The sequence below is a fragment of the Sciurus vulgaris genome (assembly GCF_902686455.1).
Source record: "Sciurus vulgaris genome assembly, chromosome: 2".
Taxonomy (NCBI): Eukaryota; Metazoa; Chordata; class Mammalia; order Rodentia; family Sciuridae; genus Sciurus; species Sciurus vulgaris.
In genome coordinates, this window is record NC_136462.1 from 86423201 (window position 1) to 86444094 (window position 20894).

Below are 20894 nucleotides of genomic sequence, written 5' to 3' on the forward strand. Positions count from 1 at the left end.
GACCCTGGGTTTGATCCCCAGCACCAGTCCCCCTAAAAAAAAAAAACAATAACAAGAAGTAGAAACTTGTTTATTGGTTAGATCAAGTAACTCCACATTCCTGAATACACAGCTAAAATTTTAGAAATTTGGGTATAATATTTACAATCTTTTGCCATAACCACGTAGTACCACATATGGTAATAATAAAATTTATTATATTAATTTTTTTGTCTTCTAATTTTATTTTTATAATTCAGAAAAAGAAAGGATAATATTAGAGCTCAGAACACTTATGGACACTGATTGTATTGATTCATTCTCAGGTTGGTTGAATCTTAGTTTTGAAAACATTATTTTTAGGAAGTCTATAGAAAGTGAACTTTTAGAGTCCTGTAAACAGTAGCATAAGTTTTTATTGACACACCACACTAATCTACCTTGACTGGGTGTAGTAATCTTGAACCTTGTTCTTTTCCCTCAAAATGTTTTATCCATTACTACATTGTCTTCTATCATTTTTTCTTGGAGAAGAAAAGTCTGAGTCTAGCTGGATTTTCTTCATATTGATGTTTGTTTGGAATATGTTCTTAATGATGCTTATGTGATTCTTTCTATTCTTGAAATATAAAGTATCACCATGTTATTTCAGATGCCACTGTAGTTGCTAATTCCACCTGTGATTTGACTAATTTCTTAAAATTATTTGGGTTTTTCTTTTGCTCAGAATATTTCAGATTACTGTTAAAACTGAGTGTTGTAGTCTCTTTAAGGAAACACCTCATAAATGTGTTATGCTTTCTATGTTCTTTCCTCTCCATCAGGCTTCCTCTTTCCATTTAAACCTGTGACATTTTTTTCTTAGCATCTGTACATAACATATCAAGTTTGTTCATATTGTTGATTTGCATTATTTGCCTCATATTTTCTTTTTCACTGTGTAAAAAAAAAGAATAGATTGTCTTGACATCAAAACTTACAAAACAGTACATAATCATTAAAGATGAAAGTGGATTGCATGGTAGTAAAGTCGTTTCATATGCCTATACCAGAGATAAACACTCTTGTCTTTAGGATATATAGCATTAGATATTTTCAGCATTTTTCTAAAGATCCATTGTATCATATTGCTTCTGACTTTGAATTTCCCCAAAATGATTTAAAAAAAAAAAAAAAAGCCCTATAAGAAAGCATCAAATTTAACTCTAATGTATTTGGGTACCTAAAAATTGCTCTAACAGTGGAGGGAATATAAGTAGGACATGGATTTTTGAGTAGTCTTCTCTTTCATTTGGCAATGTATTCATTCCTTAGCATTTTTTTTTTTTGAGTAGCTCTCTTGTATAGAGAAACTTCAGAGTGATAAGAGAAATATTTCTGCTTTTAAGTTTGCCAAATTCCCTGATACAGTTTGTTAGCTCACCATGTGAACCAAGCATTCTTAAAGGGTGTATTGCACAAATAGATACACAGTAAGCCTGTAGCATTAAAATTTCATTGGTGGATGCCGGGAGTGAAACATAAAAAAACAAAATGTCTAAAATTCTTAGGTGGGCCGTAATGAAAAAATGTTTAAGAAATGTCTATATAGACTGAATTGGGGCTACTTAAAGCTGAACTTGGAACCTGAAACCTCATAACTTTACAACTAGTAATAAATTTGTAAAAGTTTTTCTTATCTTCTTGGAGTGATCTACCATGAGCCTAATTCTTCCCATATGTAAAAGCCCCCAGATATTTAAAGAGAATATTGAGGAAATATACCTTTTTTCCCCCTACTTTGTGTCAAACATTACTTTTTCAGATTTTTTTTTTTTTAATGTGGCATGGCTGCAGATTTTAGCATTCTGAGCAATCTCTTATAAACAGGTTACAATAATATTTAATATTTAATTAAGTACCAAGTGATTGACAGACAATAGGAGTTCTCTCAATTCTATTTTATTTGGGAGAAGAGGGCAAATGAATTAGAAAATTTAAGAATAACTTTAATGGAGGAACTGAGAATTTAATTGGGCTTGGACGTTTCAGTCCAGAGAAAGATGAAGAAAAGCATTCCACTTTTGGAAGAGGATTGGGGGTTTAGAGCAAGAATCAACTATCGTCATGGCATTAACCAGGTACCCAGTAAATGTTCATTGATTAAGGTTTGAAGGCATAAGTGGCCGTAAAGCTGCAAGTTGCCTGAGATTCTGATCAGTGAATACTCAGTCCTTATGTAATACTTTCATATTTGATGATTTTAGTTTAAGTTATTTCTTCTATGATTATGTGCTAGTTAGAGAGCAGAATCTTATTTGTCCCTGTAGGATTCCCTAATGTTAAAAGATACTTCTTATTTGGATAGCCAAATGGAATCAAATAGCTTTAAATGTCACACAAAAGGCTCCTATTGGCCAAGGCAATATTGCAGTTGTCCAGGAAAGACACTGCCAGGTCAACCCCCATGGAGATGTAGTTTGAGACCTCATGACCTTGATGTACAAAGGCCTTAAATCAGCATTTGAAGAAGAGATTAAATACCCACTGGTATTTAGGCTTTGTCTTCTGGGAGCTTAGTCTCTGGAGCAGCCACACACAGAAAGACAAAACTCCTGGTGTGCCTTGGGAGTGTTTCCAACAGCAGGTGCCTTCTCTAGCAGTTCAAACACAAGGAGTGTTTTTCTTCGGTGAAGGGAGAACTGAGTTCTAACGCCACAGTTCTGACTACCCATCACTTCTTTATTCCTGTTTTGTCTTTCTCTTACTTATCCTTTCTTCTGTTCTGTCTGCTGTCGTCCAATATATAGTCAGCCCATGCTGGTTCACTTACCATGTCCAATGTGTGATCTTGAATTAGGGATCCCAACTATATATGATCTTGTCTCTGTTTTATTTCAGGTATAATGTAGTCAAAAGGCATCCTTTGTGGTGGTTAGGACTTCTTAGGGTCCTGAGAGCACAGGTGATATACCTGCTCACTTGTCTCAGTGTCTTCTAGCAGTCACCGACTACATATCTGACCTTACACTAAGAAAAGCAAGCATTATAAAAATGGATCTGATGTCAGTGATTCTTGGGGAGGTCTTCTTGCTTGATTACTGGTGCTTGAAATGCCCTTAACTAGAAAGAAGAATCTTTCTATTATGTGGTTATAGACAAGACATAAATTATGACCCCAGCCCCCAGAGGGATAGCACATTAACCTAACACACAGATAGAAAGGACTTTTACCAAATTCTTTGCAAAGAACAGCTTTGATAATGAACTGTACACTGAGTGCCACTAAAGGGTATGTATGGCTATGTGTATAAGAAGGAATAATCTGGCATTGCCAGAATCTGCTTGTTGAGCAGATTAACTTCTGTCTGTCTCTCTAAGGCTGTGGTAATATGTACCTGAAAAGAACAGGTCCTGACTTCATACACACTTCACAAAGTCTTTCTATTTAACCCACTTAACAAAAGACAATAATGCTATGCTTATTGATAATGTAGTGTTGGAAGGCAGAAGGCAGACACACCATCATCTAACAACAGCTAAAATAACAGTAAAAATCATAACAGCCCAAGTGCTTTACATTGTCCATTTAATTTCATCTTCACAACAGCCCTGCAAGGTAGGCACCAATGTTATTCTCTTTTACTGACATACTGACATGGGGATTGATAATCAAAGACATAATAATTAACTTGTCGAGATAACATGACTGGTAGGTGGAAGATCCAGGCCTCAAACAAGACTGTCTGGTTCTTGACTTGTGTGTAGCCACTGTTCTTCTCTGCTTGAAAGTGTTTACTGCATTGCTTTCTGATCTTACCTTTCTTCTAGAAGTCATGTTTTTCCTCTTTTGAGGAGATGTAAATAAAAATTATGATCTTGTTATGTTACTTCTAAGGTTTTGTCCGAAGAGGTCTTATGAGTCTGCCTAATTCTCTTAGGATGATTGTCCTTGGAACTCACCATTTTCAGAACTCCAAGCAGACCCCAGTGGGGCTTACATGGTGAGAAACCAGGGCCCCTTCCCCACAGGTCCAGCCATGTGGAAAAAGTGATCACTATGGAAGTAATCTTCTCTTACCCAGAAGACTTACTCCACTGATAACCATGCAGAATTAAAGCTGTCTTTGTTGAACCTAGCTGATGTTGCCAAAGAAAGAGCATGTTGAGAAATTGCTGCTTAGGTGCCTCGCCAAAGAACAGTGAGGGTATCATTTGAGAATCCAATGGAACTGAATCTCCAATCCATTGGAATAAATTATTTTGCTTTTCAGGCTTGATGATCAGCATAGGACTTTGGCCCAAGACACAATGGCAGTCTTTGGAGGAATTAGGACAACAATTAATTTTATAGCAATTGATCACCATTCTTCTGGTGGCCAGCAGCCTTGCAGGAGAGGTCTTTAGAGGTGATTGGCATGATTATCCACATTGCTGCCACCCACTTTTTTCTCTATTTGTGGCTTCAACTTCTTCAAGGGACCTTTTCTTTATATACTTGTACAATTCTAACTTCAAAATAGTTACATACAAACACTCTCTTACTGTCTTCCTTTGAGTTAGTAATTTACTGTAGTAGTGTGTTTTGATTCCTTGCTTATTATTTTTGGTTTGCCTTTTATAGATTTTTGCTTTGTGGTTACCATGAAGTGTACCAAAAATTATTTTGATTATATGTAGCAAGCTATTTTGAAATGATAGCAGCTTTAACATGGTCATAAAGCTAAGAGCAAAAGCAAAAAACAGGGTGGGAGGGGAATGTATGCCAATAAGAAAACTCTACATTTGTACTTCATTCATCTCCCTATTTTTAATTTTTTATATTTTTGATATCCCATTTTATATCTTACTATATTGCCTATCATAACATATTAACATAGTTACCATTTTAATAAAGCTTTGTTTTTTAATATTCTTTCAAAAATATGAACTTTAATACTGCCTTCCTTGTAGTATTAAAGCATTCTGAGTTTGTTTTATAATTATGCCTCCCATTGAGTTTCATCCCTTTCCATATTTTCTTATTTTTTTGGTGGGTACTGGGGATGGAACCCAGGGGCACTTTACTACCATGCTACATCCCCAGTCCTTTTTATTTTTATATATTTATCTTTTGTTTTGAGACAGGGTCTTATGAAGTTGCTGAGGCTGACCTGGAACTTGGAATCCTCCTCCTTTAGTCTCCTCAGTCACTGGGATTACAGGTGTGCACCAGCATGCCCAGATCATTGTCTCTTTTTTTCAATTTGAAGATCTTCCTTCAGCATTTCTTGTAGGCCAGGTCTGTTAGAGATATAGTCTCTCAGCTTTTGTTGGTATGGAAATGTCTTTATCTGGCCTTCATTTTTAAAGGATAGTTTTACTGGGTACAGTATTCTCAGTTAACATTTTTCATTCAGTAAACATCTCGTGCCACTCTTCTGGAGGCCTGGAAGGTTTCTGCCAAGAAGTCTGCTATCAGGCGAATTGGGACACCCCTTTGTGTTACGTGTTTCTTTTCTCTTCCAACCTTGAGAACCTTCTTTTTCTTTCACTGTGAGGGATTGATTATAAAATGTCTTGGAGTCAATTTGATTGAATCAAATCTTACAGGTGATCTTTGACCTTCCTGTACCTGGAAATTTGTATCCTTCTCTAGGTTTGAGAAACCCTGTTATTGTTTCTTTGAATAAACTTTCTATTCCTTTGGCATTCTCAAGTCCCTCCTGAGCCTAAATAACCTGTATATATGCTCTTTTAATACTGTCCCATATTTCCTGTAAACTTTGTTCATTCTTTTCATCCTTTTTCTTTTCTCCTCCAGCTGTGTATTTTTAAATGGTCTATCTTTGAGCTCACTAATTATTCTTTCTGTTTGATCTCTCCTGCTATTGATGACTTCAAACAAAAACAGGAAACAAATTTTCCCCTGAACTATTAGTTCAAGAGTCTTCAAAAACTTTAGCAACATAGCAAGATGAGTTTTTGTTTAGTCCATATTTCCATGACAAACACCCAGAAATGCTAGAAAAGAAATTCAAAGTTTTTTAAAAAAATATAGCCAAGTACAAACAAAATAAATTAAATCTTGGGTGTCAAAAATTGAAAGAGAATCTTTATCCAGAGTAATAAACAGGAATTACCTTCAAATGTAAACATGAGGGTATGGTGCTTTTATTTTTGGCTCTTTGGAAGGACAGATGTGTAGCCAAGAGCTAGAATTGAGCCTTCCCATATAGGTCAAACTATGAAAAAAGGACTAGAAAAATTCTGCTTTTCTGAAGAAGATGATAAGGAACCTTGCATTATGGAGTCTTAAGGAAAAAGAGAAAAATTATAAATAGGTCAGCACCATTTGTGAGTTTGCATTCATATTTGTCTTCTTATTTATTACAGAAAGTCTCAGCTAAGAAATTAACAATAAAACTGGTCTCTACAAAAGTAAAGATGAGTCTACTATATCATAGCTACTTTCATGGTACATGGCAACCAAATAATTCTTGCTGAAAATAAGTTCACAGTAAAAATTTACATATCAAGGGAGGAGGTAACCAACTGCCATGGTGAAAGATACATAGGTAGGTAGGCAGGCAGGCAGGCAGATAGGTAGGTAGTAGATGATATAGAGAGAGAAATCACATACCATCAAATATTAGTGTCATCCAGAAACTGTCTCACAAATAAACCCAAAATCACTTTTCACTGAATGTCTGTGCATCCCTGGCCGGGTCAAGTTGAAAGATAAACAGCATGGAGACTAACTGGGGACTTGTCTTACAAACAAGATGATTGAACAAAAATAATAGACACAGTAACATGAAGGCCAATTGGGATGGGAGGCTTCCTGATGGGAGTGAGTACTTTCTAAATTCCTTATGTGCAGAATGATGAAGATTAGATATTGATTCTATTTAATTTTTTTTTGAGAGGACTTCTAAAGCAACATACAAAAGAATATATTACTTTCAAGGGAATTAAGGGAGAAAGAATGAATAAAGATTAATTAGAAAGTAGAAAAGAAGAAAGAGGAGGAAAGAATGGATAGAGAATATAAAAAAAGAACAGATAAGTCTGCATGTGTCTGTTACAATGAATATAAATGGATTAAAGTCACTTCTTAAAAAGATTGGATTTTAATCTTACTGAATGCTGTTTATAAGAGTCATACCTAAGACACATTAATAATAAATTTTAAGATAAATGAAACATCAGGTGCAGATACTATCCAAAAGAAAAATGGTACAACAGTATTACCACTCGATAACATCAAATTTAAGAAAAAATTTCATTAAAGAGTCATGACTTGCTGCCAAAAGATATACTTACCAAGAATTGTATGTATAGCAGTCAAAGTATAGCCTCCAAAAAGAGAAAGCAAGTGTTGAGAGAATTATAAGGAGAGACTGACAAATCCAGAATAGGAGTAGATGATTACTTCATATCTAATTTGGAAAAATAAGGATGCAGAAGATTTGAATAATACAATTAAAAACTTGACCTAATAGACATATAAGAATTTTATACCTTAAAATAGGAATTACAGTTTTTTAAAAACATTTTAAAAATTTGTTACATAAAAAAGCACAGAGGAAGTCAAACATACCCCATATTAATATAAATACCACAAATTAGAAATGGCAAAAATTTAAATGAGTTTTTAAGTAATTTGTGCATCAGAGATGAAATAATAATGAAAACTACAAAATATTTGTAAATAAATGATAATAAAACTTGTAGCATGTAGTCAAAGCAGAATTTATAGGAAAAAATGTAGTTTTGAAAAATATGTTAAAGAATTGAACATTATTATGAAAATAGTAATAAAAAGATAATGTACTCAACTCAAAGTAGAAAACAGGATAGTAATAAGAAAAGATAAATTAAATGGAATTGGAAGAAATGGCACAGTAGAAAGACTCAACAAAGCCAAATTTTGGGTTCTTGAAAATACTAGGAAAAGAATTCAACCTTTTAGCAATATTGATTAAAAAAAAAGGTTTGCACAATATTAGACCACCTAAAGTAGATTGATTGTAGATCCGGGAGTTAAATTAGGGTGGTGGGTGCATGTTTATTATATTAGGCTCATGACTTCTTCATATTAGAAATATTTCACAATTAAAACATTGTAATCTTAGACATTATGCTTTAGTTCATGTATTAGCTATTGCCTGTCTTCTGTAGCATGATTTAACAGATACCAGTTTTCTTCTTGCTGATCTAACTCCAAGTGACTCACATTCCTTCTGTGTATATGCTCCTTAGAAATGAGAAATCCAGTCAGTTGAAGCAGTGTCAAGGCAAAGTGTGAAAGCAACAGAGAACGAGTGCTTCTAGCAAAAGCTAGAGAGAACCAGACTCCTGTCCCTGTGTGGTCAACAAGAGCTGAATGCAATTTGACCAACAGCTTAGGGACAGGTACCATGAAAGGCATTGTGTCCCCAGCTACTCCAAGATTGCTTAGTAATTGAGTTACCTCAGATGGTATCATCACTTCCTACAGATGAAGACACTAGAGTTGAGAGTCTGCCTTTACTTGTCCTGTAGATGTTATCATTCATCCCTTAAAGATAGCATTTCCTAAGTTTCAGAATATGTGAGTAAAAGTATGTTTGCACTCTCTGGCCAGATCTGAGACACCAGCAGTGTTTTATGAAGCCTGAGTGGAAAGAACTACATGTGGAAGGAAGGCAAGCCCTGGGTCTGCAGTGGAGTCCTGGACTTTGTAGTAGAGCTTTCTCTCCTGCTCTAAAAAATGCCAGATTACAACAAGAAAAAAGACATGTTATTAAATTGAAAGTGTATGTGTACTCAATATGTATATTTTACCATTCCATTTAAATCAACTAACTTTCTTTCATTGGAATAGTATCCTATTCAATGAATTTGAACTATTTTTAAAAATTTATTGGTTACAATTCTTATTCCTGATAAGCAGCACACTATTCTAAAATTTATATTGTGAGGAAAATTATGTCATCAGTTTCTTTTGATAGTTCCTTTTCTTCCCTCAAATGTCCCAATTTTTTTATGTCCTAGCATAGTATCCTTATTCTTTTTTAGTTTAAAGATTTTAGCAATGAATTTGCATATACTTTGTCATGAGGTCAGTAATTTTCCACAGGATAGCACTTCAGAGCATGCTGTCTGACCATTTAAATATTAATAATCTTTTCCTTACATGGTGTGAGAATTTGCAGTATAGCACCTTAGCCATGGTTAGGTATATTTGGAGAAGGTGCTAGTATTTCCTTGAGTCCCTTGAGTAGCCTCAGAGAAGGTGACTAAATGTGTGAATAATTGCTTGATCTCCTCCCACAGGCCAGGCCTTAGAATTAGGTTGGAGAAACAAAGCACATTTACCAGGCGCATTATTATCTCTTCAATACTATTGCTGCCATAATTTGTTCCTTTGTAAGATGATTTGCTTCTTCATATTCTCAATATTTGTACCATTTATCCATGGTAATTTCTTTGAAAAGTAGTTGGTTACAGCCTAAGTTTATGCATAGAAATGTATAAGTCTGATTTGTTTCTTGGTATTACTTAAATTTAACAAAATGGTGTCCAGAGACTCACACTACAACCCTTTTTGTTAACTTGAATAATATCGTCATTTCCTATAGATGAAGACACGAGTTGTGTTTGCATGACCTGCCCAGGTTACACATTTGGAAGTAGAGATAGGAGTGGGTAGGATGACTGGTGGGGCTGTCTTTGTGATTTGATATGGCCTCCCTAAGTGCAGAACAAGCACATGTTTACAAATGACTGTTAAGTACACCAAGTGTTGCTATAAGTATGTAGTCATGTTTTTAATGGTAGGCAATAATTTAATATTTTTCGCTTTATTTTTTTTTAAGACAGTGCTGTACTTACATAAGATGTAATTTCCTTATTTCTTTCCACAATATTTCCTAGTATTTATCATATCTACCAGTGTTCTTATGTCAGGGAACTTGATAAAGAACATAATAATAAAATGTTAGAACAAAAATCAGCTCAGAATTTGAGTGATAGAGATTTGTGATCTGTGTTCATTTTCTTAACTTAGATAATTATGCAATATGCTTTTCAGTTTGTGCTTATATGGGTCAGACCCTAAACCATTTTGTTAAATATTGGGGAAAGATGCCTCTGTAAGACTTTGATAGAATTGATTCCTACCTTCAGTTTAGAGACTTGCCTTCCGTCCCTATAGTAAGAGGAACTCTGACCACCTGGGCTGCTACATGCCCACTGTGAGCCAAATGACAGGATCTCTGACCTTGCTTTTCAGAGGATGTCACCTCACATAACATCCTTCACTAGATACCTTCCTTAGTGCTTCTCTGTACATCCCTGCAAGTTTAACTTAATTTGCAAGTGGATGAGGCGTATTTTAGGTGGAAAATTTGTGTACATATAAAATGTATACACACACAGTGGACACTCTGTAGCCATAGACTGCATATCCATGGTTTTAAGCAATCACTGATGAAAATAAGTGAGGTAATAAATTCCATCTTTGCTGAGATGTGCATTTTTTTCTTGTCATTATTTCCTACACAATACAATATGACAACTATTTACAAAGCATTTACATTGTATTAGGAATTGTAAGTAATCTAGGTACGAATTTAAAATATATGGGAGAATGTGCATAGGTTATATGCAAATACTATGTGGTTTTATATAAGAGACTTGAGCATCTGTGGAATTTAGTATCCATCAGGGAACCCTGGGACCAAGAAATGACTATATATACACATGTATATACATACACACACCATTTTTTTTCTTATTTAAGATTTTCTCAACTGTCAGCTAGTGTCATGTACTTTACTAATCTGTGAAATGTACATAACATCTTACAGCAGTTGATGAGAATTATTTTGAAAAGTTTTAATATTCAGAGATGACTGAAATTTATTTTTATTAACATCCTTGAAGTCTTTAAATCTGACCTGCCTTTGCTAAGTTTTGCGTGTACATATGCTTGGTTATAAAATATCTACCTGCAAAAGGTAAATATTTTCTTTTATTTTCGTTGTGCTATTTTTTTTTTTCCAAGTGGGCTTTTCCAAAGCTAATTTATCTGCAAAGAGACATATGCTTTAGGTTTGTACTTGTTCATTTACCTTGGAAAAATTAGGTCATCATCAAATCTGGCAATGTGGCTTATAAACTTGGCAACATGGTCTAATTAAAAACTTCCCTTAGATTAAAAAAAGGGGAAAATGATTAGTATCAGTAATGTTTTTATTTTCATGGTTTGTGTATATGTAGGTATCTGTCACTTCTCATGTTGCATTGAAAGTATGTTGACTGTCTGCTAATAGTTCATCTCTTTTCTTCTACAGCTTCCAAGTCTGTTATAAATAGTATGCTACGGGACCCTTCTCAGATTCCAGATGGAGTTCTAGCAAATCAGGTCTATCAGGTATTAATCACAGCTGTCTATTTTCAGTGGCAATGCTGTTATCTGCCTAGCAGAGTAAAGGATTTTAAACCTCATTTAATTACTGTCATCATAAACTATCACTGAGGTCAGGGTGCACCATAAATGGCAATGCAATATTTGTGAGAAGAGCATTTCACTTTTTAATAGCTTGCTTTTATAGTAAATAAAAAGCATGCAATTTTTGTTTTTTGTGATTAAATCTGAACAGCCTTTTGATAGCTTTCTTTTTTGGGGATGGGGTAAGAAAAGTAATTACTGCTTTTAGGATGTTTACTGTAATAGTTTTTGTAGTCTCTTCCCTCCACCCTACCCACCCCAACACACATACCCCTTCTCTTGTTTGCAGTGCATTGTGAATGACTGCTGTTATGGACCACTGGTGGACTGCATCAAACAGTATCCTTTCCCATAAAATTTTAGGTGCACAATTGACGAGCTTAGATTCAGTGGAGGAGATGTGTCTAGCTTTAACCTGACATAAAGTTCTGCTTCACAAAACACATTTCATACTCTTCTCTTTTATATTCAATCAGCTGGAGGGTCATTGCAGACCATTCTTTCCTACAGCTTAAGGGAAACCAGATAGGCCCCAGGAAGGTGTCAGTTCAGCAGTTGCACTCACATGCAGATTTCAAACTGCTTGGTTTTCAATGAGTTTAAAGGTACAGAGTCATTAGGCAGGTAACATACTGTCTTGGAATGTAGTTAACCATTCCAGTGAACATTTTTAAAATATAACAAAGATCCATTTAAAAGGAGCCAAATTCTGTTGAGTTTACTAGAATAAATTTTGAGCCTGGAGTTAAAGGATGATGTTATTAAAATGCTGCTAGAGATCATCACGTTTTAAAGGGCAGTAGATTCTTATTGCTTAAATACTGATCATTATCTGAGCTGTTATTTGGATCCCTAATAAATAAACATTTTTAGAGAAACCAGACTAATTTTTCCCTGGGAATTGAATTTAAGGCTGTGAAAACAGACATCTACTCATTCTTCATTAAAAAGATTTGAGATTTCTAAAGAGTTAACGTCTACTTCTTAAAATAGGATTGGTGGATGGTAACACTTTCATGAAGCAGGACATTACTAATCAATGCTTAAGTATTGTTGAATTTTGATAATTTTTGACTAAAAATACTATTTAAATGATAATAATTTTTAATGACAATATCTGAGTCCATGAGTCTTACACCTCTTAGGATAACATAGCTTTCATAAGATAGATTTTGTTAGCATTGGTGGCACCATTACCAGTTGTGACTCAGTGATTACCAGTCAAGGGGTTTTTTTGGAACCTTTTGCAAATTAAATGTGTCCACATGCTTCTGTGTGCAGACATGTATGTTTGTGTGTGTGTGTGTGTGTGTGTGTGTGCATGTATGTGTGTGTTTATATTCTTCCTTGTTTTACAAGGCTTAGAGTCAGTAAAACTTCGATAAGAAAATTTTTCTTTCTTAAATAAAATTAAGATTTGAAAATAATCTTTATTAACAGTGCCCTCTTACTAGAATATTCATTACCTAACATACAGCCTCTCATTTTCACACACACACACCTGTATACACACACACACGTACTTGCCTTTTTATTAAACTGAAGTGACTATATTTCTATTTTGAGTGTGATATTAACGATAGTGTTAGAATTTGTAGGAGTGCCAACCTCATGTTGCTACAGTGATAAAGTTTAGCACATTCATATAACAGCTAACACCATCTGAGAGTATCTGGGGCTGAATTACATGTTAATTTTCAAGCACATAAAATAGTTAAAAATCAATTTAAAGTTAAGGTTTTAAAAGCATAATGTCTTTTGAAGGATTGCATATTGATTTTAAATATAACTATCTAATTATATATGCATGGACTAAAGTATGAAGTCAACTGCTTTGTAAATGCCAGGAGGCTATTTTTCAGTAATAGTTGAGATGCTTACGGGAAACTAGATTGCTGTATTGCTGGTGAAGAAAATGGCTTGTGAAGTTATTTACAAGTTTTGCCCCATGGTCACTGCCATACATCAATAATAGGTATTCTTATAGACAAAGTCTAAGTGTTTCTGCTTATGGAACATTATAAATTCTGCTTGGAATTTATATTTTCCTTATATTTTTGCTATCATTCATTTTCCTTTTTTGACTGTGTTATTGCCAGAAGTTAATGTAGTACATGATTTCAGTTGATAAAGATAATGATGTATGTCTATAAGTTGCATTCACTGACTAGATTATAATTTTGCAGTTCCATTATGCCTATTGTAAAATTACTATTTTTATAAGGTTTGTTTTGTAGACCTTGCATTATATATATGTTTATGTCAAGAAATACATAATCAAGAATTATATCTCTCCAAAATTTCAAATTGGTGATTGCTTTTACCATGCAAAATAAAACAGACTGGGAAATTTATAGAGAAAGTGATTTTATTTTTTTTTATTGAAGTAGTAGCAATTTCATATAATGTAAATATGCTTGCAAAGATGTCTTCTAGACAGATCAACAGTACTATTTTATTTCACATTGAATTAAAATTATTGGTTTTCCATGTGAGTGAAAATGCTTTTATTTGCTATTCTTATAATTTAGTAAGGTTTACATTGCTTACTTTCAGTAAATTACTTCATTTTCTAAGAAAGAAAGTACACACTTGGTAAAAGGAATAGGTGTAAAATCTTTTTATTCCATTATGAAAATGTTTTATGTGGACGTTTGTGTAAGTAGAATAAAGTAATTTGGTCATTGACTAATAAGACACCACAGAAAGCACAGTAGCAGTGCATATATTCATTGGCATTGTGCTTTCTCTTTCTGTCTCTCTTTTGTGTGGGGAGGTGCCTGCTATTTGTTTTTCCTACCTAGCCATGCCCACCCACACCTTTTCCACCATAGATCATACTCACCAAGAAAAAAAAAAAAAATGTGAGAATGCAGCCACTTCAGCTTTCCAAAGTGTGACTCCGGGACCCCACTATTAGATGGAGGCCTGCACAGAGAAGCAAGAAAAGATAATGATGCAGGAAGCCTCAAGTGCTGTGGGTTTCATTTCTGTACCATCAGTAACCTCAGTTTCATGATTCAACATTTCAGATGTAAATAATTTACAACAATAAAAGTGAGAGCACATTTATGTGAAATAGAAGTAAATAATTTAGTTCTAAAATGTGGGATGCCCCTGGTAATGAGAGGCTGTTGAGAGTTATTCATCAAGTGTTTTCAATGGACTCTGAAAATGCGTGAGATTTTGTGATTTAAAAATTTGTTTCTTTTATTTTCAATTAGAAATTCAAGAAGCACAGCCATGTCCCTTCCAGATGAGAAAAACAACAGGAGAAAAAGCATAAATGAAGACTTAGGGCTTGTTTTAATGGTGGACATACATGACCACAGTTTCTGAAGTATAAGATTTAACTGATACTCACTTGTATGTGTTGGTAAAGGACAGGGTAATTCCCTAGGAATTATTTTTTACAAGTGAAGTATAAGTTTTCTTTGATTTACATTGAACTCTTGCAGCATATGATCAGAACAAATAGTCTCTGGTAAACCAAAGTGTGATAGAACCAGATTGATGTAACCAGTGAAACAGAGGATGACAGTAATGATTCAGAGAATGATTGCCAGATACTTTCAACTGAAATAAGTATCAGAATAGGCTAAGACTCCTTTTCAGATTTTGTGTACTCTCATCACTTCGGAAAACAAACTGGACTTGCAGTTTGCTCCTACTTTCATTATTTACCAGCCTTGGGAGCTTCAACAAGTTCTCAGCCTTTCTGAACCATACTTTCCTTAACTATAAAAATGAGACTAATAATAGCATCTACTCGTGGTTTTTGTGAAGATTAAATAAAATGATACCTGAAAGCGCTTAGCACAGAGACTTCATACATGATATTTAAGAAATACTAGCAACTATCAATCTTTGCATAATCTTAATACTTTTTAAGAAACTGTGTGGTGCTCTAAACTAGGTTTGCAAAGATCTCATTCTCATTCTTGACTTTGCCACATTTTAACTGGCCTTCTGCAGGTTCATTTCTCAGTCTGTTTCCTTGCCTATAAAATAAGACATAATAATTGTGAGAATGAAACAACATACATAAATCACTTAATTCAGTGCCTGCCATATAGGAAGCACTAAAACAGTTTGTATGTTCACATGTATATATACATGTATGTTTAATACACACGTGTGTATTCATATGAGAAAAAGACTTAAAACAGCCTCTGTATGCATTCTCACCCATGGTCATCTCCTAAGATGTGTTTACTCCATAGAGTCTCAAGTCTTCTTTTGTCACAGGGAATCACCAGTGATAGAAGGGAAGTGAAACAGAAGCTGCTAACTGCTGGCTTAGTGACAAATGGGAATTCATAGGAGATTTACAGAGCACTATAAAATTAGAAACTTTTTTTAGGGCAAACCTGGTTAATATTCTTAGCTGCACTTACTAAGTGCTTAATTAATGTGTACTAAATTGAAGTGAGGGATAACACAGATTAATGAATGTGTTAAATGATTTTCCCTCTTTTTAAAAGAAGTTGAAATCATACCCACTTACAAATCTTCACCAAAATATAAAAACAGAAAAATTCCTTTGAATCATTTAAATGAGGGGAAGAATATAGGAAGAAATCACATTCCTCAGAGATGTGGGCTGAAGATGGAAATTGTTATAATTACCTCAATTCTTCATCATCTCAAAGTGTGCACCTAGTATTAGCATTTTCTTGATGGTATAAATCTGCCTTTGTTACCCTTTACTAAAACTTCCCAGTGCCATTGGTCATGAGCATGAAGTCCTGCTGAGAGACTTGCTTCTAGAAAAAAACCTGTCCTTCCTAGGTAAGTATTTCTCACATCCTCTCTAGTTTGTAATATCTCCATGAGTGCTTAAATATATATTTTTAAAATCTTCCACCTGCAGTTATTATGTACTAAAGGAAGAGAGAATGATGATTGATGCTCTGCATGTTATCTTTTATTGATTTAGAACTGAGCAGGAACTCAGTTACCTAATCCCCTATATAAACAGCACATGCACAGGCTTGCAATTAATATTTTATAGAATAAGTGGCTGAAAAAATGCTTTAATATCTGCTGCAGTATTACTTTTGGTGCCATGAGATATTAACCATAATCTAGGCCTTATGAGAGAAACAAAAGAAATATTGTCTATAAAATACTTTATATATTAAAAAGAACCGTTAGAAAAATTCATGTTAGGTATTGTGTGTCTCATGTATGGAATATTGTTGTCCTTTTACTTGAAAGCAAAATATTAAGCTTTTATTATTTTTATGTCAAACATTGGTATCACAGATTTAGTATGATTTTCCAAAACTTACGTGTATGCATGTGTTTGTGTGCCAATAGAGAATATTATTATAGATAGTTATTTCTTTCAGTATCTTTTAAGCAGTAAAAATTAAGCCTCAAAGTACATACATGTAATCACTGAATTTGTAAACCATAAGGCACCCCACAATTAATTAATTCTCCATTTTAAATGTGGTAATTTAAATTCTCCTTTCTAAATGCAAAGGATCTATACAAATCATATTATTATGCAATATGAAGATACAAGCATCTTCATAATGTAGTTTTTATGATCAAATAATAAAGAACATTGGGTTACTAAATTTTTGTTCTGAAGTGGACAGCACATTGGCCAATGAAAGTCAAATGCATGGTCATGTGTCAGGTTAGGAAAGGATGTTTAATATAGTCCTTCAGTAAATTTACTATAAATCTTGCTGTTGAGTATTCTTATTAATAAACTGGAGAATAGACTTGAATGTGTTATGAGATTGTTGATAAGTTGAAATTGAGAGATATCATAAATATTCTCCAGTTGAGGTTAAAGAAAGTTAATAAATTAGGAAAGTGGTCTCCACTTACTACATTAAATTTCAGTACATAGAAGCAACCAGTTTTTTTTCATATAAGAAAGGCAATTGAATTTGTTAGCCTATAGAAATAGAGTAAATTGGAAAGAAACTATCTTTTAAAAACATAACAAAAAATAAAATAGCTCAGAATCAGTTGTAATGGTTGCCCATGACATATCATAAGATTTATATTTCATTACTGTGGAATTCTGGTAGTATTAAAATATCTGACCACATTGATCATTCGCTAGTGGCTAGTATGGACATGACCAAATCTAGTGTTGTTTTAAGCCACTAACTAAGCAGTCATATTTCACACAGGCTTGAATCTTCATGTTTTAACCATAAATGTGTTAGTTTAGTATTGCATTACAGGATTTAATATGCATAGAATAAATTAATTAATATATGCTGATGAGAAAGCACTTTAAAATAAAATTGAGGTTGCATGGAGTTGCTGAGCAAAGCAATCAAGGTTGCTTTTTGGGTACTCTCTTGGTGTCACTTACTTGCCTTTGACCGTCAAACCCTCAGGCTCGTTTCTTTGCTTAGCTTGACTTTCCCCAGCAGACCCCACCTGGGAGAAAGAGCAAAGGGCTTAAATGTGGCTTTACTTGAATTTGGTTTGTTAGATTGGATTCACTATGGCTGATGGGCAGTATGAAAGTGTGGTTGTCAAAGAGTTATTTCCATGTGTATCTAAGTCCAGGAAGGACACTTAAAATTGAAATTGATGGGTCTCATGCAGTTCTCAGTACTATGGGATATATAGGTAATTATTTTATGGAAGCCTATCCAAAAATTGTACTTAACTAATCTTTAAAAATAAAGAGTTGTAGGAAGTTAAGCCTACACCATGCAACCCCAGTTCTGTTCTGAAGTATTTCCTAATCAGCTTACAAAAATGTTACTAATTTATTCTGTCCATAGTAAGTATTTTAACATAGTACTAAACTAACACGTGTTCATTTATGGATGAAAGATGAAAATTCAAAACCTTGGGTGAAATATCAGTACAACATTGTTATTCTTTTACCTTGTAAATACCCCTTTCTAATGAGTAATTTGTTTTAAAGTACTGTGCCAGGTAAATTTAAATAAGTGGTCACTTTAAAGTCAACTAATGTTCTTTTTTGTTTACATGTATGCACCTTGAATTTTGTTGCAGAGTTCCTGTACATGTCAGTTTTATTTTGATTCTTTGATAATCAAAAGTAAAATCAATCTCACTCTGTCTCTCTGTCTCTGTCTCTATGTTGATTTCTAACCTCTACCTCTTTAAAAAAACAAATATTGTTTATGTTTTAATCCTTTTTAATTTAAGGATTATAACTTTCCCTAAAATTCTAAATTTCCCACCCATTAAACTTTTCAAATCTCTTTTGCCAATAGAAGGGAGAAAGGGGAAAAAATCACTTTTTTTTAACCTTACTGCTTTCTGGAATTTCCTTATTTCATGGCCATGTACTTCGGAGTTGCTATAGTGCAAACCTTAACCAGGCACTATAGAAAAGAGTATCCTTATCACTGAAAATTTGTGTATATTTATGTGGATTTATCCTATCTTGTAAATACATCCATTTTATAGATAAATAAGTACATTATACTAAGTTCAAAGTTGAATGAAAGACTTTTAATTTCTCCAACTAAGAAATATTTTCATACACACACATACACACACACTGCAAATAAGTTATTGAACTGGGCCCTATTGTAGGCACTAGACAAGTCAGATAAAGTTCTGGTTTTCTTGGAGTTATGATCTAGTAAGGAGACAAGCTACCAATAAATAGATACAGATAATTTCTTAAAATTTCTGGAAGTCCTCATAATTCTTTAATTCATTGTTTACTCTTTTCCACTAACATTTTTGAATGTGCTGTCTACATGTTGGAAACTACACTAGTTAATATGAAGATGGTCTTTTTAAAGTACCCTGTGCCCCAGATGCTCAGAGCCTTGTAAGCTATTGCCATGTCTGTCCCAGTGAGAGTGCAATTTCCGCCTGGTGCATCTCACTTAGCAGGTGCTCACCTGATTTTCTTAATAATGAAAGTAAATGCACTTACGACTCCTGTCAGGCACTTTTATTAAACCTTTGAAAGAAAGGTTTACTTTGAAAGAAAGCTATACTTTGTAATTGAAGAAAATGTTACTGCTGATTGAACTGTATTCACTGAAATGGTGATAAAATATACATGTTCAACTGTTCTCTCATCAGTATCTTCCTGCCACCATCTACTTCCAGGATGGCAGGTTGAACTCTTTAGCTTGGCCCTGTAGCATTGAGCTAACCTATCTCTTAAGTACTTACTGTGAGCAGACACTATCCTTAATGGATTAAAAGCAATTTTTTTTTTGAACAGTTGAATCAAACTTGGAAATTTCCAGAAAAATTTAAGCTAAGTTTCAGAATATGTCAGTAGTTCTTCCCAAGGACAATTAATTGAGAATTAACATTTATTGGTCAGCATTTAAGGTCTCCAAAGATGTTAAGAGCTGTTGCCCTCTCCTAGCCTTAGACGCACAAAGAACTCTTTTTAAACTTTAAATAGACCATTATGCATTATGATCACCCTTGTCACCTCTACTAAGAGTTCACTCCATTTCCAATGAAAAAACGGAGAATATATTGGATCTACTGAGGGAGATGTTTTAATTTGTATCTCTCAAGGCATTAATAAGACCAAACTCTGCTTTGTTGTGTTCTTTCTTTAGATTTTCTCTTCTTTTTGTTTGGTTTGCCTTGGTTTTCATTGGGGTTTTTTAAGACTATTGGACAGAAAGGGAAAAGGAGGAAAGGGAAATAGTGTCAATGATAAGAGGATGAAACTGTTCAAACTGTTGGAAAAATATGAAAGCAAGTATACCAAAGAGGGAAGATAAACCAATCATCCTCCATGAGTTAGAATACCTCCAGGTCAAAAGGGCATTCATTAATGAATTCCATAACCACTGTCTGGTACAAATTCTTGTTAAATTTGGCTTAATAAGGATGACTCTTGAGATATTTTATTATTTTCCGTGAATGTTATCCTATTAGTAGACACTAACAGATATTTTGAGTGACACTCAAGAGGCCTTGGCTTTATCCCTGCCTCCTCCTTCCCCTCTCCACCATGTTTGGACGAAACAGCATATTAGACATGGGTGCTTTTCTAACATTCATGTATTACTCTATGGGACTCCAGGAGGGCATAATCGGTAAAGCCAAATAGGCTTAGTGAAGAATGTCCCTTGCTGTAAAAAATTAGGATCTTTGTTTCTAAGAGTTCATCTGTCTGCTGCTTTATTCCCTACTTAAAGCAACAGTGCTCGGTTGGGGAAGTGATTATGATGTGACAAACGGAATTATGTTCTTCAGGTGAAGAACAGCAGCAGGAACAGATGAGATTTAGAATACTAAGGTTGTTTACATGCAGATGTTAAGCAGCATAGAACAAGAGACTAGAAATAAAACATTTCATTGTATAAGCTGAGGGAAGCTAAGATAGTTGGGTAGTTCTTAAGGAGTCAATCATTTAAATTTCTAAATATCAGAAGGCTAAAAATAAGCTGTGGTTTTTAGAATAACATCCTGTTGTTATTAGGATACACGCTGTTGTTAATAGGAACTTGCC

At 34.2% G+C, this 20894-nt stretch overlaps 1 protein-coding gene across 10 annotated transcripts in view; it reads left to right on the forward strand.

Moving 5' to 3' along the window:
- Positions 1-20894, forward strand: part of CDIN1 (CDAN1 interacting nuclease 1) — a 213998-nt gene that overhangs the window by 87565 nt on the left and 105539 nt on the right. For all 10 annotated transcript variants that reach the window (XM_079128732.1, XM_079128728.1, XM_079128731.1 and 7 more), the window contains 3 exons: positions 11280-11359; positions 11727-11776; positions 16161-16228. In XM_079128732.1, coding sequence (XP_078984858.1) covers positions 11280-11359; positions 11727-11776; positions 16161-16228 — 198 coding nt within the window. The remainder of the gene's footprint in view (positions 1-11279; positions 11360-11726; positions 11777-16160; positions 16229-20894) is intronic.